Raw genomic sequence first — 27,727 nt, 5'->3', positions numbered from 1 at the left:
CACACAAAACAAACAACTAAACACAAATCTTGCTGCATCTAATTTTTGCCTCAAGTGCTCTCTTTATTTTAGGGGGAGTGTTGTGCCTCCCTGCCCTCACTGGGACACACTGTGAAGCTGAAGTGCTTGTGACATAGTTGTGTAACTTCTGGTTGTCAGTTGTAGCCTGGAAGCTGTGATAAATGGCATGCTCACTTACAAGGCCTTAGAAAGTTGAGATCAAGGTTATGTATTGGGACTAATTAACCATGACCCAGAGGCCCATAACCATGTTTGGAAACAATGCAATATAATCTTAAAATTCAAGTGACTGATATGATGCTGGATGAATCTTGTTATCTATTGACTTTGTTGTCATTGTTGAGAAGACTGGCCACCATGTTTATTTTTTATCTCACTTTGTGACCTTCATATACCTTATGTAGTTAGCACAAAAACTCAGCTTGTAATATCTGCATTTCATTGTAGTTGGGAAACCCAGGTTCCAAAACAGTAAGTTGCTGTTCTAAGATCTTATGACTCAAAAATGTCAGATTCCAAACTTGGCATGTACGTTAATGACCCATCCAACTGTTCCAACCCCAAAGTCATATTTATGCTTTCTCTGTGGCCATAATTGGCTCAATTTACCTTTACATAGTTATATAGACCTTGTTTTGCCCCCCATTCTACTTATTTGAGGCCTAATTGTGTACTGAATGACAGTGTGGCTTAACTTTTCTTAATGGCATGATAAGCCCTCTTCAGGCATATCCATCACCCATGATCTTGTTGAGGACCCAGGAGGCAGGCAGCAAATACTTGTAGAACTTGCCTGGCTTCCAAGGCTGCCTAGAGTGAGGCTGTCAGGTGCAGTTGGAAAGTAATCTACATCTTTCATTACCTACATAATTCCTTTTTTAATGGAAGTAGCCACCAGTACCCTCAGTATGGTTCTTCCTCTTTATAATGAGGCTCCCCAAGTAAAATGAGGCTCACATCCTACATAGAGAATTAAAAGAGCTGATGTCTACCACAGTACAGTGAGGCACATGCCAGGACCCCCAAGAACTTGAGGTTCCGTAAAGGTCATTCTCTCTGCAGGCCTGTACTGAAGTGGTGGAATCTTTGTAGTAGCTGCAGGAAGGAATGCCTGGTCAGCAATGTACCATCCACCTCCTGCCTCAGCAACCAGCCCAGCTCAGTCCCCTAAGTCCCCCTTCTCACCATTAGAGCCATGCCTTAGCTCAGCACCCCAACTCTGTGATCTATTTCGAAATTATCTAGTTTTGTATCTAGTTAAGCTACATGATGAGTAACGTGCTTTTGTTCTAAGCCTACAATTTTCAGGTTTTTTTTCTCCCAGTAAACTTGCTTTTTGTTTTGGTTTTGGTATGGTTGGGCAATGACATCATTTCATCACTCTGCTCCTTCTAGTATCATCTGTTCATTGGGACAACCCTACTGCGGCTCTTAGCGTTGGTCCACCTGCAGGCATCTGTTCTTGTATTCACACATAAACAAGATTTTCCTTGGTACAGGGGATGAAATACCAAACAAATACTGGCAAGATGTCTGTGGTGATGACGGATGGGTAGGAGTTGACAAGCTGATTAGGTGCCACAATGGGTCATGTGATCTAGGTGGCTAGTACCAAGTACAGGCAGATCAGGAGGCACTTCTGGGAAGCAACATTGGAGTTGATGTCTAAAGTGGAAGAGAGTAAAGCCTATGGAATAGACACCCAAGTGTCAGTATAAGTACAGCACAGTGTCACACACACACACACACACACACACACACACACACACACACACACCTCATTCAGTGTGAAGAATCACAGGGTGGTGGGGTCCTGACTCAGGAGTGGGGCCCTGACATTGCCTTGGAGAATCAAGGAAGACAGCCCTCCTGGGGAGTGGAAATGAAACTTCATCAGTATTAACATGCAAAAGTTATGAGAAGGGAGGAAGACAGCCCCCGTGTGAGGTTCTGGAAGGATCCTGTATTAGCACACATGTAGGCTCACAGACGGAAGGATAAAGGTGCAGAGACACATGGCATGGTTCCTTGATCATGATAACATGACATCTTGCACTCAACGGTAGTCCTTGCTTACACCTCTGTCTCAGTCTCCCTGGTGCAGGACTTCCCACTGAATTCAGGAAGGAAACACTGTTTTGGAGTCCAACTGGAGTGCAGACACACATAAGGTCAGATTGTGGAGTGCACACACACATAAGGTCAGATTGTAGAGTACACACACACACACACACACACACACATAAGGTCGGATTATGGAGTGCACACACACACATAAGGTCAGATTGTGGAGTGCACACACACATAAGGTCAGATTGTGGAGTGCACACATACATAAGGTCAGATCGTGGAGCACACACACACACATAAGGTCAGATCGTGGAGTGCACACACACACATAAGGTCAGATCATGGAATGCACACACACACATAAGGTCAGATTGTGAAGTGCAAACACACACATAAGGTCAGATCGTGGAGTACACACACACATAAGGTCAGATCATGGAGTGCACACACACACAAGGTCAGATCGTGGAGTGCACACACACATAAGGTCAGATCATGGAGCGCACACTTGTGCCCTCCAGGACCAAGTCAGTAGACTCTAAGTGGAAACTGAATGAGTCTTGTGCGTCAGGAAACTGACTCTGGAGTCTTTTTATGTCCGCACTGCGTTCCCCCTCTTCTTTCATGTTGAGCTCCCCGAAGGTGATGAGGACTCCTGCTTTGTGAACTCCCTCAGATCTCGGAACTCGCCTTGCCCCCTCTCCATCTGACTTTCATTGGCTTCAGTCAAGGCACTTCAATAAAAGGACACCTCAAAGAACTGAGCCTAACAAAATGTAAATCTGAGCCCATGTGTTTTCCCTTTCTTTTCCTGGCCTTCCCTGGGTGTGATCAGGTGAACATCAGAGGAAAATGCTTCCCTGAAGCCGGCTGCAGGTTTATCTGGCAGCCTCCAGGTGACGCAATGGACTTGCTTCTGTCCTCCAGCCGATGGCATGCTCTGTCTGTTAGCGATATGGCGTTATGTAGACACAGTGAGCAATAGTGTTAGCCCCTTTGAGCTGCCGGTGTGCTATGCTGTGAACATTTTTCATTTTAACCAAACAGCATAATGATCCTCTTTAAACAACCAAAGGAAAGACTAATAATACATCAGTCTTTGCTGCCAATAGTATTGAAGAATAGAATTCTCCCAGTAACTGGATTTTCATGACCACTATTTATTGTTCTAATACAGGATGAAGAGGAAGAAATCAAACAAGAAATTAACATGTTGAAGAAATATTCTCATCACAGGAACATTGCAACATACTACGGTGCTTTCATCAAAAAGAACCCTCCAGGCATGGATGACCAACTGTGGGTATGTAGCACTATGCAGATATGCGTTTCTCTTTCCCCCTGGCAAGACTTGATGGAGTGACTTCACATTTGAAATACTTAGCCTGTGATTTTCATAACGTTCTATTTTCAAGGTTTTCTCCCTTCTTCTTGAATGCATATATCTATTCTTCATTATCTCTAAATCTTTCTACTATCTCTTTACAAATAAATTTACTCATTTATTAGTGGGCATGTGCGTGTGTTTGTGGATGCACACGTGTATGTACAGGCACATTGAGGTCAGAGGTCAGCATCAAGTGCCTTCCTCTGTTAGTGTCCACCTTGGATTTTTCTTTTTCTTTTTCTTTTTCTTTTTTTCTTTTTTTTTTTTTTGACAGAGTATCTCCCTGTAGCTGGAGCTCACTGGTTTAGCTATATTGGCTGGCCAGGGAGCTTGTGAGATCTCTCAACTCACTACCCCAGGGCTGGGGTTAACAGGTAAAAATCACTTCATGCCCAATTTCTTTCATGCTGGTGCTGGTTGTCTGTCCCCCCGATGGCAATTGACAGGCACTACCCCCTCTCTGCTCTCTGCTGTGTTCAGGGCAGATTGTCCTTTTTCACCTTTGTGATCTCTGACACTGGGACTTGTTATTCGCTGGGTCCTTCAGTGGGTACAGTGCCATCTCAGTCCATGACATTCAAGGGAATTTACCTCTTTCACTAATCTTATTAATCAGCCTCAGTGTGGCCCATTCAGTGGAAGGTGGATCACTTGACCTGCTTCTCTTCATGTTTTGAGTCTCTGCTCCTCTCATGTGATGCTGTAGGATTGATGGCTCTGGAACTTGCTCATCTTCTGGGGCTCTAGTTAGTGTCCACCACATGAAGTCCCCTGAGCAGGCATCTGGCAAATGCCAAAGATTGTGATAAACTGTGTGCCTCCAGCGCTGAGCATTCCATGGACATTTCTCCAGGCTCAGTCTGGGATAGAAGTTCCTCTGCTGATGCATATGACATTTGAAATCCAACTGAGATGGCAAAAAAAAGTGCCCAGTGTGTGCACATGCTGACCAAAAGAGATGTGATGACGTCAGCTCAAACATCAACCAGATTGCATTCCATTGATACTGAACATTCAGCATGTGGAAGGGAAAAGATCTGCTGGGAAATTCCCCTCAGAGGGTCCATCTCCAAATTTAACGTAAAGGTACACTATAGGGCAAATGAAGTATGATGGCAATGATTTAATATGTCACGTGGTTTCAAAGAAAGTTCCGTTTAACTTAACAGTAGTCTCTACCTGTACAGTAATGTGAATGTGAAGGTTGGAAAATACAGTAATGGGAGAAAATAAATGTGAATGTACACTGATGGGACATGACAAGGAGGTAAGCTGCAAAGCCAACCTTGATGGACTTGACTATATGACTTTTCAAAATTATTACAAAAAATAAAATAGAGCTGTAAGTCACTAATTTAGGAAAGATATTCATTTTGTGTATGGTGAACAGAGTGTAGCAGCCTTCAGATAGGAGGGATTTGCATAATCACTTGGGTTAAAGTAGGAAAGTACTAGAAAGGTGAATGAAGGCCAAGGCAGCAGCTAAAACATTAAGAATCAGTTACCAATAAAGATTTATTTTTAATGTTACTCCTGTAGATATTGTAAACTCAGAGACCTCAGCAAGAATTCAGTGCAATTTCCCACCTACAAGATTAGCAGATAGTTTTTGATAAACTACCATTCATACCTAAATATGGAAATGCATGTTGCTACCATTTAACCCAAGGACAGTTAGAATACACACACAGTTCTCTTTCTCTCTCTGTCTCTCTGTCTCTGTCTCTCTGTCTCTGTCTGTGTGTGTGTCTGTCTGTCTGTCTCACTCACACACACAAAGAGAAATATATATATATATATATATATATATATATATATATATATGTTTGTATATACACACACATGCATATATATTCCAAAGAAAATACTTTTGTTTTGAACCAGTATTTCTTTAAGCAGAAATTTATTAAAAGGAAAAGGAAATATTTACATAACTACATAAATATATTAGCCAATAAGAAATTTACTTAACTATACAGTTAATTAAACTAAATATAGATTTATTATTATGAATGGATGTACATTAACTATTGTGGTAAGATTATAAATTCTTTCTTAAATGTTATAATTAAATATATTATCTTTTCATTTTTATAAGAAAGAAAAACTATATGTTTTTACATATGTTGACAAGGTTGAAATCTCTGGACTAAACACACAATAATAATGAGGAGAATATTTACTTTTGTGGGTCATTTCAATCTTTTAATTTTTAATTTTATTTAATTTAATTTTAGAGACAGAGTCTCTCTGTATAGCTCTGGCTGCCCTGGGCCTCACAGTTTAGACCAGGCTGGACTTGAACTCACAGAGATCTACCTGCCTCTGATTCCCAATTGCTGGGATTAAAGGCATTAACTACCACATCCAGCTATTTTTCATTTTAAATTTATTATTTAAAAAAGTAGAAAATTAAAAATAATATTACACACCCAAATTAACCAGACCCCCAAAACTCAACAACTTGTTGAATTTCTATACAATTAGAGTAGCCATTGGAGATGGAGTTATGGAGCTTCACATTGGATTTTATACTTTCTCTGTTGAATATATTTTTATGCACATATCACCACCAAATCAAAATGTCTATGATACAGTTAGAACTAGAAAAACAATTATCCTCTTTTATAACTCTTGGCCTTCACCTGCATTTAGTCCTTCTGTATCCCATAATATTTAGACTTTCTTGTTCTGTTCTACACGGTGTACTGTACCCATATGTACAACAGATGACTCCCAGAGAATGACACTTGTTTTTCCCAGTTAATTGCCAGACTCTGGGAGTACCCCTGTGCACCCTTAAAGTCTTTGTTACCCCAGAATGAATGACTAATCCTCTCACAGGCCCTGTGCTTGTGAGGGAATCCACTGCCTTGTGCAAGATGGGCAAGAACTCTGTTGTGACTCCCTCTGCCAGGTCTACCGAGGTCTAACTGGCAAACTTTGATAGTATTGGTGAGGACGTGGAGCATGGGGAACGCCTGCAGGCTGCTGGCAGGGCTGTCAGTCAGTGCAGCCATTGTGGAAAGCCCGTGGCGCTATCATCCAACAGTTCAGTTTTGTATGTAGCTGCAAGAAACGACGTCATTGTGTCCAGGAGACATCTGCACACCCATGCTCCTTCGCTGAAAGTGTTACATACAATACAGGAGCGGAGCTGGCAACTTTATGCAGGCTGTGGTCAGGACTGTAGTGCCAATTAAGCATAAAAATGTAGCTCCATAAAAATGGGTCAAGCTGTCGATTTTCTTGGATTTGGGCAATTTTTTACAGATTGTCCACTTAGGAAAGGAGAGGGGTAATCCAGCAGACTTAACTCATTTTCACTCTTTTCCTAAACCCTAGACTTTATTTTTATCTCTTAAAAACAGCTGCCATTTATTGAAAACATATTGCATGCCAGGCATTGGACTGATTGTTGAAACAATCCCTTTTCAAATTGATATATAATTCTTAGACATAAAATTCAAATTTTAGAAACATATTTCATCATTCTTTTATATTAATTTTCTTTTGCAGCTGGAAGGAAATTTCACTGTCATTCTCTTGCTGGGCTCCAATGAAGCTAAAAGAGGTGTTGAGGAAGCAGGGTATGGTGGAGGTGGGAGAGAGGATAGTAGAACACATGTAACTGATGTGAAAACTGAAAGAGACTCATCAGTCTATGCTGGGTGAGAGGAGGCAAGGAGGGGTGGGTGGATATGGGGGAAAGGAGAGGGAAGAAGAGCAGCTAAACAAATTGTGTTGGAAAATGTCACAATGAAACCTAATATCTGTATGCTAATTAATATAGCTATGTATTATACACAATACATTATACCATGCAGCATATGCACATGTAATAATTTATCTGTGTGTTTATGTGCATATATTAGGTATTATGTGTGTATATTGTCTATGATAATTATATATGTGTGGGGTGTGTGTGTGTGTGTCCCCATGTTTTTCCTAAACATCTTTAGGTGATCTTAAGTAGGCGTTTGAGGAAAGCAGCAAACCTTTGCATGTTACGGTTTGTCTGGAGGTTGCGGCAGACTGTGGAACTGGGTTACTGCTTGCTCGTTCTCCTCCTGGCCAGTTGCTCTTCCCATGGAGATGGCTGTGATTTTTGAGAACCAAGAGCTTGGATGTATATATATTTTCACTGATTTGTTCCTCAATCATTCTTTCATTTAACATGTACCCACACACATACACAACATATACATGTACACACATACACACAAAGACAACATACTTATGAATGGCGAGGTACATTTCTAAGTACTTGTGATAATCGGTGAATAAAAGGGCTTCATGGCTACACTTCAATGCAGCTTGCATTCTTGCTGCAGATCACAAACAATAAGCATGGTGAATAAGGCAGATGCAGGAGATGCTGGGAGCTCATGAGTGCCTGATAAACCAGGGGAAAGTTAGTGGAGTGCAGGTCAAAGCTGCAGGATTCCATAGGATGGATTTCAGAAGCCCCCCAGTTGACATCTTAAAATCGTACCATGATTACGTTATATTAGGAGGTAAGGCTTGTTTGCAGTGCTGGGAACCAAACCTGAGGCCTTGAACTTGCTAGACAAGCCCTCTGTCCCTGAACCATGCTTCCAGCCTATGAGAGGCCACGGTTGGGGGGAGAGCGGTTAGGTCATGAGCACAGAGCCTGTGTGATGGTACTGATGCCTTATAAAGAGAGCTAGTAAGCTTTTCCACTCTCTTGTGTAGAAATCAGGAGATGTCAGGTGGAGGCAAGAGAATCAGAAGTTCAGGGATATCCTTAGCTATATAGTAAGTTTGAGGCCAACCTGGACTACAGGAGACTCCACACCTAGCAGAAGAAGAGGAAGAATTTTAAGCAACCAAAAAAGAGGTCAGCAGTTTGTGACCAGAAGATAACCCTCACCAGAGCCTGTCCATGCTGCCTCTGGAATTGTGAGGTAATTTTGCTTAGCAAGTTGTCTAGCCTATGGTATGTGGTGCTTTGTTAGGATAGTGTGAATTAATACATGGTGGTGAGTGGTGTTGTCCGGGTAAGCCCTGCTGTGGGTAACTTGAGGAAAGGCACTGGAGGCCTTCCACTTCTTGAGAACAATGATGAGTCACTGTGGCTGGGGAAAAGTGAGTACAAGGTAGATATGCAGGAGAGAGACCTGAGACCAGATCCTCCATGGTCTTGCTTGCCATTGGCAAGACCTTGGCTTTTATTTCACCCGAAGGTGGAGAGCCTTTGGAGTGCTCTCCGGAAGAATAGGATCTGATGCACAAAATGAAGCCATCCTCTTGGTTGCTGGGTTGAGATCAGACTGGAGGGAGTCGAGGTAGGCATGAGGAGGCCAGTTAGGAGGCTGTTTTTCTTAAGTGTCCTGATTACATTTCCATTGCTGTGGTAATCACTAGTCTAAAAGCAACTTGGGGGAAGAACAGGTTTATTTGGTTTACAGGGTACAGTCCATCCAGGAAACCAAGCCAGAACCTTAAGGTGGGCCCTAAAGGTGGGAACTGAAACACGTCATGGGGGAACGCTAGTTACTAACTCACTCCAAGTGCACTTTCAGCTCCCTTTCTTATTGGCCCAGGTTGATCTGCCTAAGGGGTGGCACTGCTCATGGCCAGCTAGGTCCTCCTACATCATTTGGCAATCCAGAAAACACATCACAGACATACCTACAAGCCAGTCTGATGGAGGATACTCCTCAGCTGAGGTTCCCTCTTCCCTGGGGTGTCGAGTTGACAACCAAGATTAGCCACCACAGGAAGCTAACCCCTTTCTTGAACTTGGTAAAAGGAGAAGTAATGGCAGGTGTCCCAGGGTGACCAGGAGAATGGCCTCATGTGAGCTGGGTCAGAAAGCTCCGTTGTTCCGACCACCCCACTAGCAATCTCTGACAACATCTGTCACTAAGGATGAGATCAGGCCAGGAAAGGTATCCTACGGCAAGAGCATACTTTATTTTTATAATTGTACTTGTATGTGATAAAAAACTGAGTAATTGTGGGTCAGTCTAGGAACAACAGGAAGCTAGTATTAGATCATAATAGTGATTGAAACTGGTTACAAAATATAGTAGTGCATACATATTTCAGGGCCTCTGCCTTGCTTTATTAACAAGAACAATGGTTTACAACACTTCCTGCCTACTTACCAATATGCCAAGTTCTGTTACTATACTATAATGCTATAACAATGTTAGCACTGCCATATTATTTAATTAAATATTTGTGGCCAATTTACAAATTAAAGATTATCATCTCCATTGTACAAATTAACAAATTTGTTCAAGGTTTCAAAGCTTATCAGTCATGAAGACAATATATCTGGCTTACTCTGGGGTATGTGATGTCAGAATCAAGCCATTAAACTTAGTGTTTTTCCCTTTTTGGTCATGAAAAAAAAGGGTTTTGATATCAAAAGTTGGTGTCCTGGGTAGGGCTAGAGCTTTAGGTTTCAATAAACTCATTATGAGATCTAAGCATGGTGGTACTGGGAGGCAGAGGCAGAGGGATCTCTGTGAATTCCAGACCAGTCAGGGCTACATAATGAGATCTTGTCTCAAAATAATAAATAAAAATTTAACTTCATCTTTGATCTTTCTTTCTCACTTTTTCCAGTGTTTAAAAGAATAGTAAAACCTCTGGGCTATTAAAAAGGCTGCTATGAAGCATAAGAAATACATGTGTGGGAAAGCACACTAAGCCTTTGGGGAATGATTTATCAAATAATTGCAAAGGTCAAAGATAGTTGATTCTTCAGACTGTTGACATTTTGCAAGGATCGTGGTAGTATAAAAATGTGTTTTATAGAGACATGGACTCCACAGCCAAGAGTAGCGTGTGTTGCCTGAGGTCGGCCTGATTGCATGAAATATTCCTCAGATACTCCTTTGGCCATGGCTGGAGTTCAGAGGTCTGAAATATATGTTTCACCAGGCGACATGTGTTGTTGCAGGCTTCTGATTGAATTGTAATCTGTGAGGATTCTATCAGGCCTGTTGTAGAGATAAACTCTTGTTTGGTATCAGCTCCACAGAAACACAACCACTTCTGATAATGGCCAAGCAATTCTCCTTTATCAACTGCTCGGGCCTGATCCGGAAATCAAAAAAGGGAGCTCTTTCAATAAAGATTCTCATCTCTGAGAAACAGTGATGCTCTGACACACAGCGTCACCATCTCATCTCTCTCCCACATGCCAGGCCGGCCAGGCTCTCCGGGTTTGCTATAAACCATTCAGATCCTAGAGGGAGGGAAAGGTGCTGTCTATGAAATGGACGAGTTTCTCAACAAGAACAGCATGAAATCACACATATTTTGCCATCCTTTTGATACTATCACAACATTCACAGATCTAGATATTTTATGAAAGGAAATAAGTTTCTAATTAACTTCTGAAATGTAGAGTGGTCCAGTATGATGGCACATGATTGGACTGAAACAGCAAAATTAGCCTCTCACTAGATTGCAGTGATGTGGGTTTCTAGAGCAGAAAGTTAAGATGTTACGTTGTGGAGCTGGGGAGATGGCTCAGTGGCTGGGTGCTTTCTGTACAAGCATGAGGAACTGAGTTTGGATCGTAGTACTAAAACAAAAAGCCAGGCGTGCCTGAGTGCTTGCCTATAACCCCAGGGATACAGGAGGTAGAGATGGGAGGACCACTGAGGCTTGCTGCTTGCCAGGCTAGATCGTGTTCAGTGAGAGACCCTACATCAGGGAACAAGACAGTAGAAAATGACCAAGCAGAACACATTTACCCACACACGGAAACATGCTCTCTTGCACACTGTGTATACATAGCAAATGCACACAAGTTATGTTGTATATATTTGAGGATCTTTCTAATGGTTGGATGCAACCTGGTCTGATTATCCATGGATCTGGATTCTAACCTCAGGAGAGGCCAGGTCTCTAACATGCAGTTTCTATTTTGTAGAATGTGAGTTGGGCCAGGTCTGTGTGTTTGCAAACTGACAGACTGGAGGCTGAACATACTTAGTTTGGTCCCCATAAGGTAGTGATGTTTTAATTAAGTCAATATTAGAAAAATTGAACAGATTCATATGGAAGTCTGGATTCTTTGAAGAGTTTTGAAAATAATCAAATGATCTAGAAAATATTGGGCTTGAAATCCCAAATAGCGGCAATATGTGGAAGCAGTGTGCCAGCTGCCCAGAATTCATAGGTGTTGCTGCGGCCTGCTCCACAGGCCCCGGCCCCTGGTTCCATGGTATACATTCAACTCTATGCCTTGCATTCATTACCCACCCCCACGGGAGATCATCACAGAATAAGGTGTTGTAATCACTGAATGCATGATGTCATTTAATTACTCAGTTTGGCCACATACCTAAACCTAAATGTGCTATATTTTCAATTTATATTGCTACTGCATTGTAGCAGAAACCAACTCCTTGGGTTGTTTCAGTCTTTTAGTGTAAGTCCTACAATAGGACACCTCTATCACAGCCTCATCCCCACAGAGCTCAGGGAGCACTGTAGAAGAGGGGGTGGGAAGGTTGTAAGAGCCAACGTTGGGGAGGGAGCTTTGAATCAGTGTTCTGGACCATGCAAGGCTGCTGCGCTCAGGAGCTCACAAAAACTGTGGTCACCTGCACAAGACAAAGTCAGCCAAAATCCCAGTGTGGATGGGACAGAGGCTCACAAAGCCCCGGTCCTAACTCAGGACCTTGGTAGTTGAAGATCTGCTGGTAGAATGAGGCAGTTTGCTTCAGGAAAATGGCCCCAAGGTAGGTTGCCCGTGCTCCAGGGCATGGTCCTAAACTCCCTGTAGACAACAGTGATAGACTCAGTGGGCTATGATAAAAGAGCGTATAGTTGGGAAGGGAACACTGAAAGGAGGGGAGTGGGGGGGGCGGGGATTGGGGGGGTCTGTTCACAATACATTTTAAACATGTATAGAATTCTTAAAGAATGAATGAAAAATCAGCCACCTGGAGCTAAGCCTTTGTAATGGGTCATTAAAATTTTTCTTAGTTCCAAGTATCAAAAGTGAGGCTTTCCCTTTTAACAGGAACGTGTTTTAATCGCTGGCTATAGCTTCTGTGAGGAGAGAGCTTCCTTTGCAGACAGAACAGTCATTGGTCTGGGGAAGCAACTGGGACTTGCTGGAGAGCGAGCCTGAGCAGCAAGCGCTAGGCCAATGGGGGACCTTGTCTCAAAAAGCAGGGTGACAGCTCTTGTGGAATAACATTTGAAATTGTCTTCTGCTCTACATGCATCCCCCCCACCCCGCCCGCCAACACATACACACATGGGGACTTTACACACACAAACACATACCTGCATCTACATATACACATGGCCAGAAATCTCCAAGGTGGGGCTTTGTAAATACGGGAATCTAAACCGGTCAGAGGACTAGCCGTGAGGAAGCAGCTGCTGCCTCCTGTCCCTGTGGAGGTAATGTCAGCAAGGGACGCGGGTGTCAACACAGCAGCGCCAAGCCCTGAGTGCGAGTCTGCAGAGCCCTGAGTGCGAGTCTGCAGAGCCCTGAGTGCGAGTCTGCAGAGCCCTGAGTGCGAGTCTGCAGAGCCCGGGTCCAGACCGAGGGAGTCACTGACAAGATGGAAACCCGGTTCCTTTTGTTATCCCAAGGAATTTCATTGAAATCGTTGGAAGTGCTTTTCACCTTAACAAAAGAATGACTTTGTGTATGCCCAAAGCTGGAGCTTCTGGTTCCATTTTTAGATGAGCTTTGACCTAATGCTTCTATTCACACCATGCTTCGAAGGGCCTTTAACTGCCTCAGTATTCCATCCTGAATACTGGAAGTCTAGGGTTTTTTGTTTGTTTGTTTGTTTTCCTGTTTTGGGGTGGGAGCACTGAGTGTGCATATTCTGTGTCCATCCACACGCACCCATCTACACAGGTGACTGCCTCAATCTGTTTCCACATTATTATTTTCAGGATGAAGTCTCTCTCTAATCCCAGTGCTCACAGTGTAGGCGAGGCTGCCTTGTGGTCTCCCATGACTCCCTACATGACTGTGCCCCAGTGCTTGGGTTACAGCCACGTGCAGCCTGGGGTTTACAGGGGTGTTAGGTATTAGAACTCAGGTCTTCTTGCTTGCTTAGCAAGTGCTATTCTTGCACATTGAAACATATCCCCAGCCCGACGTTCCCTATTTTTAACCTGTCTAAAATCTTACTCCTCTCATTCCTAATTTTTCTGTTTGAGTTTCACATTTTGAGATGTAGAATTATATATCACTATCATTTGTATGTGTATATGTAGATGCAGGTATGTATTTGTGTGTGTAAAGTACCCATGTGTGTATGTGTTGGCGGGGGGGGGGGGCAGGGAGATGCATGTAGAGAGCAGAAGACAATTTCAAATGTTATTCCACAAGAGCTGTCACCCTGCTTTTTGAGACAAGGTCTCTCATTGGCCTAGCGCTTGCTGCTCAGGCTCTCTCTCCAGCAAGTCCCAGGTATCTACTTGTCTCCACTGGCCCAGCACCCTCTGCCTATATTTTTATGTGAGTTCCAGGGATTGAACTCGGTTCCCCAGGCTTGTGGGGCAAGCACTTTACTGGCTGAGCCGTTGCCTCAGGCTACATTTCTTCTGTCTTTGAGGTTAATTCCTTTGTTTGGATTTGTGGAGCTCATGTGTATGAGATGATTCACTCGTACTAAAAAAACTGTGCAGGAGCCCTGGCATGGCTACTTGTGAAATGTAATGCTGCCACCCTGGCTCAGAGATTCCTGTCTGCTTGGACATGGATGACTGATGGCCCATAGTCTTGGCCTGTAGGCAGGCTTTGGTTGCTAAAAATATGAAATTGGCTCAAATTATTCCAAATGCCCTTGTTACTCACAAAGTAAAAGGTTGTCCATAAACCTTAGGGACAAAGTTTGGGTCACTTGGCATTCTTTTGCCTTTTTATAACTTATACTTCGTTTGAGAAGTCACAAGTCTAAAACTAAAATCAAAGTTGTCTTTTCCTCAGTGCATGCTCATTTAGAGGTGAATACACAAGGCTGTTAAGGTTGATTTTGTATTTCTTCATGAAGGCATTTCTTAGTGTGCGGTTAAACTTCCTGTGGTGAATGAAGCAGCTAGTTCTTAAGAAGCTGCTGAATTTGAGTTTGCTTCACACCATGATAAATCATGCAGACAGGATCTGTGGCTATTCCCAACCATGCAAGATAAAAATACCTTGTGCTGCACTGAGGTTTCTAAACCTTCAAGGTCACTAGGCTGATTCTTTGTGGGGCTGGGAGTTCTTGGATGTTGCTTCTACACCTTTTCTTAGTGGCTTCAGCTACCTGGTTCATCTTCAGGAGAATTCCATCTGCCTGACCCTATTCGAACCCCTTCCTGCCAACCCCCCCCCTTTACCATTGAAGAGAACGGATCTGTTTGTTAACTGTTGTTTATTCCTGTGGGGACTGACCAGTGACATGTGAGAGGAATGGGTTCCTGTCCAGGTATTCTGGGTTAGCGCCTACAGCATTCAAGTGCCATCTTAAGGCCTTGTTCCTTGTTACAAGATCTTAAAGCCAATTAACTAGCAAGTGAGTTTCTCTTAGGGACAAGGGAAGCACCTCAGAATTAACCTTCAGTTCCCTCAGAAGTCACTGGGGTTGTAAGGAGAAGGCGCCTGTGTTTTGTGATTCTCTTCCAAGACCTGTGCTCTGTGCCTTGTGAAGACTGAAGTCAGGGCTGACTCTAAGCTACAGTCACTCCTGGGAGACAGAGACTGGAGCACAACCCTTAGCCATTGTGTGTGTGTGTGTGTGTGTGTGTGTGTGTGTAAGGGGGAGAGAGAGACACAGAGAGAGCTGTGTGTATTCTGTGTGTGTACATTAGAGAGAGAGAGATGTTAGAACCAGAGCTTCCCACATGCTCTACCACTAAGTAATACCCTCACCCCATACCACTAACGGACAATATTATGTTTCTTAGTAAGGTGAGACAACTAAACAAAATCTATAGCAATCGACCATGCGAATTGTGAAATATGTCAGGACTCAGTTCTTAGAAAACAACTTTTTTTACTTAGACAGACATAATTATCCAAGTAATCCAAGCATTTTTTTATAATCTGTTCACATTATACCATGCTCTTTTTAGACTACGTTCTCCAGGCCCCAAGCCAGTCCCCATCTGTCTAGGCACATTTATCTCTCTCCTACGTTCAATTTCGTCTCCTTTCCTTCTTCCCAAATGGTGTGAATATTCTTTTAGTTTCTGACCCAGTTGTTCAGATGATGTTGATGAGTTTTAAGTCTCAGATTGTTTTCAGCATCCTCTTCTGATACTCACATCCCTGCCATCTTCCAGACAGAATGAGCCATTGTCTGGAGGGTAGACCGTCTCCTTGCTTTGTAGTACAAAGCAAAATGGCTCGGCATCCTTCACTAGATACTCTAGAAGCAGCTACGCTCGGTACCTTCTAATGTCACACAAGGGAAGTGGACATCCAGAACAGAGTGACACCGTCCTGCAAGGCAGAAAAGAACTTGTATGTTTTGAGGATTTGAGTTACTGTCAGCTTTTCGTTTATTAGTGAAACTGATGTTCACGTCAGATCTGTAAGTCGATGCTTTGTGTATTGGTGGAAGTTAAGTCAACTCCACATAATTTAAAGGGAGGTTCATTTTTGGGGGTAACTTACAAGTAAAGGGATAGGTTACAGGACCCAGGAGAGGTGAAGTGCAGTCCGGCGATGTTCTCTGGAGAACTCTGCTTGCTCTATATCCAGCATCCAGGATCCAGGAACCAAGAGAGCCAGCACATCTGGATCTCAGATCTTAAGGGCTCCTGTCTCAGCCCCACCTCATAGGCGTGACAGTTACTGGAAGCCTCAATGGGGGTAGTACTTCCAGGTCAAAGCTGGAACAGCTACCCACTACATTTGTGTGTATGCATGTCAATTTATGTGTAATGTACCTGCACATGTGTATATTAGCGTGTAGAGACTGGGAGTTGACCTATTGTGTGTGTGTGTGTGTGTGTGTGTGTGTGTGTGTGTGTGTGTGTGTGTGTGTGTTTGTATATATATATACAAGTTGTGGGGAGGTGTAGCTAGAGTTTTCCTGCCTTGCCCACAGTTAGGACAAATCTCTGTCATCCGCTAGTCCCACAGCCGCTCTGACCCAACCAAGTAAACACAGAGACTTATATTGCTTACAAACTGTATGGCCATGGCAGGCTTCTTGCTAACCATTCTTATAGCTTAAATTAATCCATTTCCATAAATCTATACCTTGCCATGTGGCTTGTGGCTTACCGGTGTCTTCACATGCGGCTTGTCATGGTGACGGCTGGCAGTTTCTCTGACTCAGCCTTCCACTTCCCAGAATTCTTCTCCTCCTTGTCCCGCCTATACTTCCTCCTACCTGGCCACTGGCCAATCAGTGTTTTATTTATTGACCAATCAGAGCAACAGATTTGACATACAGACCATCCCACAGCAGGGGGGTGTCTCTTATTCTACCTAATTAGGTCCCCAATTAAGTTAGAATGCCTGGCCAGCAAGTTCAAGAGCTCTTGCTGCCTAGCACTCTATTACAAGTGGATTTACCACACCCAGCTTCACCTGGGTGCTGAGTGTGGAACTCAGGTCCTCATGCTTGGTGACAAACACGTCAAAAACTGACCATCTTCCTATTCCGTGATGCTTGTTCATTAAATCTTGTCACAGTGGAAAGGGGGCAGCGCAGAGTCTCCGGTGGCTAGGGAGTGGGTCTATGGTGGCTACCATTTATTATTACTTGACAGAATCTAGAATCACCCAAAAGAAAATGCTCTGGCCAAGTCTGTGAGGGAGTATCTAGACTAGGTTAGTTTCTGGCCATGTTTGTGAGGGATTATCTAGACTAGGTTAGCCTCTGGCCATGTTTGTGAGGGATTATCTAGACTTGGCTAGTCCCTGGCCATGTTTGTGAGGGATTATCTAGACTTGGCTAGTCCCTGGAAAAATCTGTGGTTTATCTAGACTAAATTAACCCCTGGCCATGTTTGTGAGGGATTATCTAGACTAGGCTAGTCCCTGGCCATGTTTGTGAGGGATTATCTAGACTTGGCTAGTCCCTGGAAAAATCTGTGGTTTATCTAGACTAAATTAACCCCTGGCCATGTTTGTGAGGGATTATCTAGACTAGGTTAGCCTCTGGCCATGTTTGTGAAGAAGTATCGTAAGTTCATTGATATAGGAAGACTTGCTCACTATGGGTGACACCACTCCATGCACTGGAGTCCCAAAGACAACCAAAAGCAGAAATCCAGCCGAGCATAAGCATCTTCTTGCTCTGCTTCCTGACCATGGACCAATGTAAGCAGCTGCTTCAACCTTCCAACACTTTCTAACCATGGTTGGCTGTGCCTTATCTACTGTAAGCCAAAATAAACCTTTCTTCTTTTTGTGAGATCATTTTATCACAGCACCAGGACAAGTAACTAATGCAATGTCTAAGGTCACAAAGCTGCATGATAGAGAATGTTTTTAACCTGCTCTGCATCCTTAATCTGTGTCACTATGGGTAAAACCAAAGACCATTTCCAAATTAATAACTGAACTGATAACTGAGAGAAGGAGAGTCACAGAAAAGATTTCTTCGTTTATTTTTTGTTATTGTTTGTTTACAAATCACCAAATTGTAAGAACCCAGCACATTAAGTTCTCAATTAGTGTTGTGTGTCTCACTGCCCAGTATAAACTCTTAGAAAATTATCTTTCAAGGGCAATATTAATGATCCGTTGCATCTTGCTTGTGAGATGTGAAGTGATTGACTTACCGCACTCAGCTGGGCTTGCCATGGTAAGCTCTGAGGCCATTTAGTAAAAGGATAGGGAAGGTCCCTGCTGTCTGGTGGCAGTAATTATCAGTGTTGCTGTGTGGCTGCAGGGACCCATTGCTAGCAAGTTCTGATTTCTTTCCACTTCTTTCTTTCTTTTTTTCTAGTCCTATTACATAATTTAACAATCATTTTGTTCCTTAGTGAGATGAAAAGAATGGAGCAGCCTTCAGCTGGAGCTGAATGGAGAAGCAGATTATAGACATCATTGGTGCCTGGCTAGAGCCCGATTGTTTCCCACTGAATATTTGAAAGTGTTTTGTCCAATCTAATTTTGAAAGGCTGGAGTTCTGGGTTTCCACTGCTCTTCCTGGGAACTGCAATTATGTGGCCTAATAGTAGGACATTTTCTCCCAGCGACATGGCCACTGCTGGTGCGTCCCTGGGAGGTCTTGCCACTATGTGATTGGGAGAAAGGGTGAAGACATGTTTGGCTCACAGGGAAGACATTCGTATCATCTGTCTCAGCAAGTGTTTTTGATCCATCCTGCTGGCATTGAAGCGTGATTTTCTACAGAAGGGCATTTTCTTTAAAATAGAAAATGCCTCCAAATCACAGAAGTAGACAGAACTGTACTATAAGAAGCACCTGTGCAGACCCTGAGCACAACCATTAATAAATGGGACCTCTCAAAACTGAGAAGCTTTTGCAGGGCAAAAGACACAGTCAATAAGACAAAAAGACAGCCAACAGATTGGGAAAAGATCTTCACCAACCCCACATCTGACAGAGGATTGATCTCCACAATATATAAAGAACTCAAGAAACTAGACATCAAAGCACTGAACAGTCCAATTAAAAAATGGGCTAAAGAGCTAAACAGAGAATTCACAAAACAAGAACTACAAATGGCTGAAAGACATTTAAAGAAATGCTCAACATCCTTAATCATCAGAGAAATGCAAATCAAAACGACTCTGAGATACCACCTTACACCTGTTAGAATGGCTAAGATCAAAAACACCAATGACAACCAATGTTGGAGAGGATGTGGAGCAAAGGGAACACTCCTCCACTGTTGGTGGGAATGTAAACTTGTACAACCACTATGGAAATCAGTATGGCGGTTTCTCAGAAAATTAGGAATCAAACTACCTCAAGACCCAGCCATCCCACTCTTGGGCATATACCCAAAGAATGCTGATACATACCATAAAGATACATGCTCAGCTATGTTCATAGCAGCACTATTTGTAATAGCCAGAACCTGGAAACAACCTAGATGCCCATCAACGGAAGAATGGATGAAAAAAATGTGGTACATATACACAATGGAGTACTACTCAGCAGAGAAAAACAATGAAAGCATGAAATTTGCAGGCAAATGGATGGAACTAGAAAATATCATCCTGAGTGAGGTAACCCAAACCCAGAAAGACAGTTATGGTATGTACTCACTCATTGGTGGAGTCTAGATATAAAATGAACAATCAGACCACAACCCATAGAACCATAGAGGCTATATATATATAGCATGGAGGTCCGTAGGACGACTGTGGCATATAATAAATTTCAGTTTTACTCAATTATTGAAAAAAAATAGCCAAATGAATGGAAACACATGAACTATGAACCAAAGACTGAGGGGCTCCCAGCTGGATCAGGCCCTCTGAATAGGTGAGACAGTTGATTGGCTTGATCAGTTTGGGAGGCATTTAGGCAGTGGGACCAAGTCCTGTGCTCATTCCATGAGTTGGCTGTTTGAAACCAGGAACTTATGCAGGGACACTTGGCTCAGTCTGGGAGGAAGGGACTGGACCTCCCTGGACTGAGTCTACCAAGTCGATCACAGTCCTCGGGGGAGGACTTGTCCTGGAGGAGATGGGAATGGAGGGTGGGCTGGGGGTAAGGGGAGGGCGTGGGAGGGGGGAGAATAGGGGAACCCATGGCTGATATGTAGAACTGAATGGTATTGTAAAATAAAAAATATATATCACAAAAAAAAAAAAAAAAAAAAAAAAAAAAAAAAAAAAGAAGCACCTGTGCACTCCAGCTACCCTGGGCAGCCTGCCCCCACTGTCTAATCCCCTGCCTCCCACAAGATCCTTTGTCCTCCACTCAGGCCTTAAAACAATCAAATACACTTAATTCTGGCAAAATATATATAGTATTAGATTACTTCAATTTTAGCTACTTCTAAATTAGTAACCCAGAGGCATTCAGTATATTGATTGTGTTGTACAAAGCACCCCCACTCCCTAGTGCCAGAATTACACCCCACCCGACCCCACTCCCAGTCAAATCTATATCCATTAGGGAGTCACTCCTTCTCCACATGAGCATTCCCAGGAAACCTCTGGACCTGCTTCCACTGCTGGAGGGTCTGTGTCATAGGAATGGAATCTATCCAGGGCCGCCTTTGGCTCTTCTTTCCTTCGCATACTGTCTTCCCAGTCCCTCCCTGATGAATCAGTCATTCCCATGGCTGAATAACAGTCTGTTGAATGGGCATACCACAGTTTGTTTCATCTATCTGCTCATCTGTTGAGATTTTGTTTCCAGCTTCTGGCTTCTGTAAGTAGCACTGCCATAAATATTCTTATGCGGGTTTTTGCTGAACATCAATTTTCAATTCTCTGTGTATAAATCTGCAAGTGAAACAACTGAGTTTTATGTTGATTTTACTTTTAATTTGCTGAGAAATTCACAAACTATTTTCTAGAGTTACTGCACCATGTATTTAATCATTAGCAATGTGTGATGGTTCCAGTTGATCTACATTTTTAAAAATTATACTCATCCTTATGGGTGTTATATCACCTCAGTGTGCCTTGATTTATGTTTTTCTCATGACTAATGCTGTTATCAGCATCTTTTCATGCCATTACTGGACATTTTATATATAATGCTGTTATCAGCATCTTTTTTTTTTTTTTTTTGGTTTTTCGAGACAGGGTTTCTCTGTGTAGCTTTGCACCTTTCCTGGAACTCGCTCTGTAGACCAGGCTGGCCTCGAACTCACAGAGATCTGCCTGACTCTGCCTCCCGAGTGCTGGATTAAAGGTGTACGCCACCACCGCCCAGCTTTATCAGCATCTTTTCATGCCATTACTGGGCATTTTATATATAATGCTTTTATTGGTATCTTTTCATGCTATTGCTGGTCATTTCATATATTCTTTTTTTTTAAGGTTTACTTATTTATTTAAAGTTGTTTTTTCCATTTTGCATACCACCCACTCTTCCCCCTCCCTCCCTTCACCCGCTCCCCGCCCACCTCTCCCCATCCCACCCCCACCCTCTCCTCATAGGGGGTAAGGCCTCCCTTGGGTATCACAGGCTGGCATACCAAGTTGGGGCAGGACCAAGCCCTTCCCCCACCATAGGGAATAGACTCTAAAAAGCCAGTTCATGTACCCAGGATAAGTCCTGGTCCCATTGCCAGGATAAGGGAACCTAGAAACACATCAAGCCATACAACTGTCACCCTCATTCAAAGGGCTTAGTGCGATCCCATGCAGGCTCCCCAGCTGTCAGTCCAGAGTCCGTGGGCCCCCACTAGCTTGGGTCAGCTGTCTCTGTGTTTTTTTCTCATCATGATCTTGACTCCCCTTGACCCTGTACTCTCTCCTCCCTCTCTTCAACTGAACTCCAGGAGCTTGGCCAAGTGCTTGGCCTTGGGTCTCTGCATCTGCTTCCATCAGTCACTGAATGTAGGTTCTATGATGACAATTAAGGTAGATACCAATCGGAGTACAGGGGAAGGCTAGTTCAAGCACCCTCTCCACCATTGCCAGGAGTCTTAGCTGCGGACATCCTTGTGGGTTCTCGGGGATTCCTTTAGCACCAGGTGTCTCCCGAACCCCATACTGGCTCATTCTGCCAAGGTATCTCTTTCATTGCTCTGCTTCTCTGTCCCTCCCCAAACTCGGCCATCTCGAACCCTCATGTTCCTACCCCCCATCTCTTCCCCTCTACTCCTTCTCCCAGTTTACCCAAGAGATCTTAACCCTTTCCCCTTCCTGGGGTGATCCATGAGTGTCCCTTTTATGGTCCTCCTCTTTACCTGGCTTCTCTGTGATTGTGGATTTCAGTCTGGTTGTCCTTTGCTTTGTGTCTAATATCCACTTATGAGTGAGTGCATACCATGTTTGTCTTTCTGGGTCTGGGTTACCTCACTCAGGATGATTTTTTTTAGTTCCATCCATTTGTCTATAAATTTCATGATGACATTGGTTTTTACTACTGCATAATACTCCATTGTGTATATGTGCCACATTTTCTTTATCCGTACTTGGGTTGAGGGACATCTAGTTTGTTTCCAGGTTCTGGCTATTATGAATAATGCTGCTATGAACATAGTTGAGCAAATGTCCTTGTGGTATGATTGAGCATCTTTTGAGTATATGCCCAAGAGTGGTATTGTTGGATCTTGAGGTAGGCTGATTCCCATCTGAGATACCGCCATACTGATTTCCAGAGTGGCTGTACAAGTTTGCACTCCCACCAACAGTGAAGGAGTGTTCCACTTGCTCCACATCCTCTCCAACATAAGCTGTCTTCAGTGTTTTTGATCATAGCCATTCTGACAGGTGTAAGATGGTATCTCAGAATCATTTTGATTTGCATTATCCTGATGACTAAGGATGTTGAGCAATTCCTTAAATGTCTTTCAGCCATTTGAGATTCTTCTGTTGAGAATTCTCTGTTTAGCTCTGTAGCCCACTTTTTAATTGGATTATTTGGTATTTTGATGTCTAGTTTCTTGAGTTCTTTATATATTTTGGAGATTAGCCCTCTGTCAGATGTGGAGTTGGTAAAGATTTTTTCCCATTCTGTAGACTGCCATTTTTGTCTTATTTACTGTGTCCTTTGCCTTACAGAAGCTTCTCAGTTTCAGGGGGTCCCATTTATTAATTGTTGATCTCAGTGTCTGTGCTACTGGTGTTATATTTAGAAAGTGGTCTCCTGTGCCAATGTGTTCAAGACTACTTCCAACTTTCTCTTCTAGACCAGGTTCAGTGTATCTGGATTTATGTTGAGGTTTTTGATCCACTTGGACTTGAGTTTTGTGCAGGATGATAGATATGGATCCATTTGCAATCTTCTACATGTTGACATCCAGTTATGCCAGCACCATTTGTTGAAGATGCTTCCTTTTCCCATAACTCTAACCAAACAAGACCTGTATGACAAGAACTTTAAGTCTTTGAAGAAAGAATTTGAAGAAGATATCAGAAAATGGAAAGATCTCCCATGTTCATGGATAGGTAGGATCAACACAGTAAAAATGTCAATATTACCAAAACCAATCTACAGATTCAGTGCAATCCCCATCAAAATCCCAACACAATTCTTCACAGACCTTGAAAGAATAATATTCAACTTCATATGGAAAAACAAAAAACTCAGGATAGCCAAAACAATCCTGTACATTAAAGCAACCTCTGGAGGCATCACAATCCCTGACTTCAAGCTCTACTGTGGAGCTATAGCAATAAAACAGCATGGTGTTATCATAAAAACAGACATGTAGACCAATGGAATTAAATCGAAGACCCTGCCATCAATCCACACACCTACAAACGCCTGATTTTTGACATTTCATACATTCTTTAGACTCTAAAGTTTAGAGAAACGTCCATCCAAGTTCTTTGTTCATCCTTACTTCATTTCATTGATTCATTTACTTATTTTTGAATTGTTTTTTCTGCCTTTGAGACAGGTGTTCACAGGCTGGCCTGGAGATCACTCCAATCCTCCTGCCTCCACCTATCAGGTGTACATCACCACACCCAACTCTCATGCTCATGTTTAAGCTGGATCTTCTTGTTGGCTTATACAAGTTCTTGATAAATTCTGGATGCTATATCCTTATCAGGTATAAGTTATAAATAGTTTCAGTATGAGGCTGGAGTGGTGGCTCAGAAGTTAAGAGCACTGGCTGCTTTTCGAGAGGGTCCAGGTTCGATTCCCAGTACCCACATGGAGACTCACAACTGTCTGTAACTCTACTTCCAGGGGATCAGCTGCCCTCATCTGGTCCTCCTGGACACTGCACACACATGTGGTACACAGATATATTTCCTGCAAAACAACCATATACACAAAATAATAAAATGAAATGTAAAATATTTTTCTTTATTTTATGACTTCTCCTTTCTTAATAATGTCCTTTACTGCCTAAAAGTATTTCAGCATTTATGTTAAAACTATGAGATTTTTTATAACCAGAGAATCATCACACTAAAAAAAAATTTCATCTATATTTCCTTAGTCTCTTCAAATACTTACATTAATATGAAAAGTTGTAGTTGTTTAAACTAGCAGCTGCTTTTCCTGGCTTAGTTTTCTTCTGTTTGTTTGGTTGGTTGGTTTGGTTGGTTTTTTGACAAGGTCTCCCTGAGTTGCCCTGGCTGTACTGGAATTCACTATATAGACCAGGTTGGCCTTGAACTCACAGAGATTTACCATCCTCTGCCTCCAAAGTGCTAGGATTAAAGGTGTGCACCACCTTACCTGGCAAACGAAACAAGCAAACAAAAACTTTAGCAGCTACATTTTAAAATCAGTTTTCAAATAAATACTGTCCATTGCAATCTCAACCTGTTGATGTATTTAAAGAATTTGAAGTCTATAGGTTTCTCTTCTATCATCGCCCCTACCCCATGGGTGATTGACTACAGTCTGTTAGTTTCTTAAGAGGTACAAAATAGTGGCCTTCTGATTCTATTACATCTCTCATTATCAGGTAGAATGCTTACTCTTATCAATAGTCGTTTTCTACTTTTTGTCTTTTTGTTATTTAAGTATCCAGTGTTAAAGTTATATAAGAAAGCTAAATCAGGGCTGGAGATGTCTCCATGGGCATGAGTACTCGCTGTGCAGGAATAAGGACCCGAGTTCAGGTCTCCAGCTCCATGGGCACGAGTACTCACTGTTCAGAAATAAGGACCGAGTTCAGGTCTCCAGCTCCATGGGCATGAGTACTCACTGTTCAGGAATAAGGACCGAGTTCAGGTCTCCAGGCCCATGGGCATGAGTACTCACTGTTCAGGAATAAGGACCGAGTTCAGGTCTTCAGCTCCATGGGCACGAGTACTCACTGTGGAATAAGGACCGAGTTCAGGTCTCCAGCTCCATGGGCATGAGTACTCACTGTTCAGGAATAAGGACCGAGTTCAGGTCTCCAGGCCCATGGGCACGAGTACTCACTGTTCAGGAATAAGGACCGAGTTCAGGTCTTCAGCTCCATGGGCATGAGTACTCACTGTTCAGGAATAAGGACCGAGTTCAGGTCTCCAGGCCCATGGGCATGAGTACTCACTGTTCAGGAATAAGGACCCAAGTTAGGTCTTCAGCTCCATGGGCATGAGTACTCACTGTGCAGGAATAAGGACCCAGGTTAGGTCTTCAGCTCCATGGGCACGAGTACTCACTGTGCAGGAATAAGGACCAAGTTCAGGTCTTCAGCACTCATGTAGAAGCAGAGACTTTGAGAGCCGAAGGGTCTGGGTGGAGTTGGGCTGTCTTCAGGACATGTGATTGCCCTTGCAATCACAAACACATAGTAGCCATGATGGCCCACAGGGAATCTGAAAAGGAAAGCAATAGAGGGGGATGGAGGAACAGAGGGCAGAAGTGAGAACGGTTGGAAAGACAAAAGGAGAGTTAGAGAGGAGATCCCTGGGGTGAGTATGATACAATGCAGCGTGTATAAATATAAAATTAACGATTTCATTAAAAGTTTTGGCAGCCCTCTGAGGAACCAATTAATAAAAGAGAATAAGTAATAGGAGATACAAAGCTAGGCGTGGCCATATACACTTGTGACCCCAGTGCTGGGGTGGGGACAGGGCAGAGAGGCTGACCCCTGGAGCTAGCTGTCCCAGCCGAACAAAACACCAGGAAGCTCCAAGTTCAGTGAGAGACCCTGTCTGGGGGAGTAAGGCAAGAGCTGTAGAGGAACACACTCTGTCCTCCAGCCGCACGCATGCGTGTGCCCCAGGAGGTGTGCGTGGCACAGGGACGACAATGCTAGGACACGCTCTTTGTATAGTCTTTGTTTGCACTTGACTTCGGAGTATCGTTTAGTTCCTCATCTTCTAACTGTGTCAGTCTTATTCTCTGTGAGTGCGTGATTAGTGCGTTCTGTTTCTAGGCAACACCGTTGCTTTGCTGTCATTGTACATTATAGCAGTTATCCTAGCTCTGACCTCTGCGTGCGTGTCAGATTGACCCCTGGATCCTTGGTGTGATTCTGTAGTCTTTGTGAGCTGCCTGGCCATTACATATGGAAGAATTTCAGCTCTTCCTGATTGGAATGTAGTGTATTCTACACTTCCAGATTTCCCTACAGAAGTTTCCTGTAAGTCTTAACACATCTACTGGCTCTCTGGGAAAAATAACAAGAGTTTCCTAGGAGAGCCAGCTTGCTTCCAACTGTAAGTCAGATCAGAGCAGGCTCTGGAAACTCAGGCATGAAATTATTTCGTGTGTTTTTGTTCGTTTGTTTTCTTTTGAGTTAGGGTCTCACGGAGCCCACGCTGGCCTCAAACACCCTATGTAATAGAGACTAACCTTGAACATCTGATCTTCCTGCCTCCACCTCCCAAGTGTGCATCTTACAGGGTGCTGAGGATCAAAGCCGGGGCTTTGCACGTGCTAGGCAAGCACACGACCAACCGAGCTGCATCCTCAGCACCATTTTGTGAAATTTTTTGAGCCTCTATCAGATATGCAGATAAAAAAGGAATGCAGTTGCACAGTTGAATTTCTGCCTAAGGAAATTTTGCACCCAGTTGGGGATTTTTTCTTCCGTGTGTGTGTGTGTGTGTGTGTGTGTGTGTGTGTGTGTGTGTGTACATACATGCACATGTGCACATGCATGTTTTTGGTGTGTTTTGCATGTCTGTGAATATGGGCACCTATGCATGGGGAAGACTGAGCTGATGTCAGATCATCCAGGATCTCTCTTAGACATTATTCACTGAGGCAGGATCTATCAGTCAAACACAGAGTTCACTCATGTGGGTGGTCTCACTAGGCAGCTGGCTCTGGAGATTCCCATCTCTGTCTTCTGAGGCTGGATTTATAGACAGGTAGCCAAACCCATCAGCATTTCCATGGGTCCTGAACTCTGGGTCCTCACACTCTCTCAGCCAGCACGTTCAACTCTGAGCCATCTCCCTGAGCTCTGGGGTCTTTTAAGGACCTAATGACACAGAGCTGATACACACATGTGGATTCTATTATGCCTCTGCTTTGTTTCTCTCTCTTCTATCAAGTTGGGGGTTGATTACTAATTATTGTAAGTTCTTTTAATTAATTGCAAAAGGCAATGTCCTATCTAACTAAGGGGGCTTTGGTTGAAGACCATGTAACAGAGAAAGGCTGGAATGAAGGTGCTTTCTCTAACCCTGGGAATGAATGGGAAAGCTCTGGTTCTAGTCTGCGGCAATGCTTACCCTCTGCCCGCTTGATAAAGTTGCTGAGTGCTG

At 43.2% G+C, this 27,727-nt stretch overlaps 1 protein-coding gene across 4 annotated transcripts in view; it reads left to right on the top strand.

Annotated features, from left to right (window-relative positions):
- Tnik (TRAF2 and NCK interacting kinase) overlaps nt 1-27,727 on the top strand; it is a 418,588-nt gene that overhangs the window by 259,565 nt on the left and 131,296 nt on the right. For all 4 annotated transcript variants that reach the window (XM_006971170.4, XM_016000780.3, XM_006971168.4 and 1 more), the window contains exon 4: nt 3,269-3,394. In XM_006971170.4, coding sequence (XP_006971232.1) covers nt 3,269-3,394 — 126 coding nt within the window. The remainder of the gene's footprint in view (nt 1-3,268; nt 3,395-27,727) is intronic.

This window comes from Peromyscus maniculatus, chromosome 6, assembly GCF_049852395.1.
Source record: "Peromyscus maniculatus bairdii isolate BWxNUB_F1_BW_parent chromosome 6, HU_Pman_BW_mat_3.1, whole genome shotgun sequence".
Lineage (NCBI taxonomy): Eukaryota > Metazoa > Chordata > Mammalia > Rodentia > Cricetidae > Peromyscus > Peromyscus maniculatus.
Note: the sequence above shows the minus strand (reverse complement) of the source record. Positions and strands in the feature narration are given on the sequence as shown.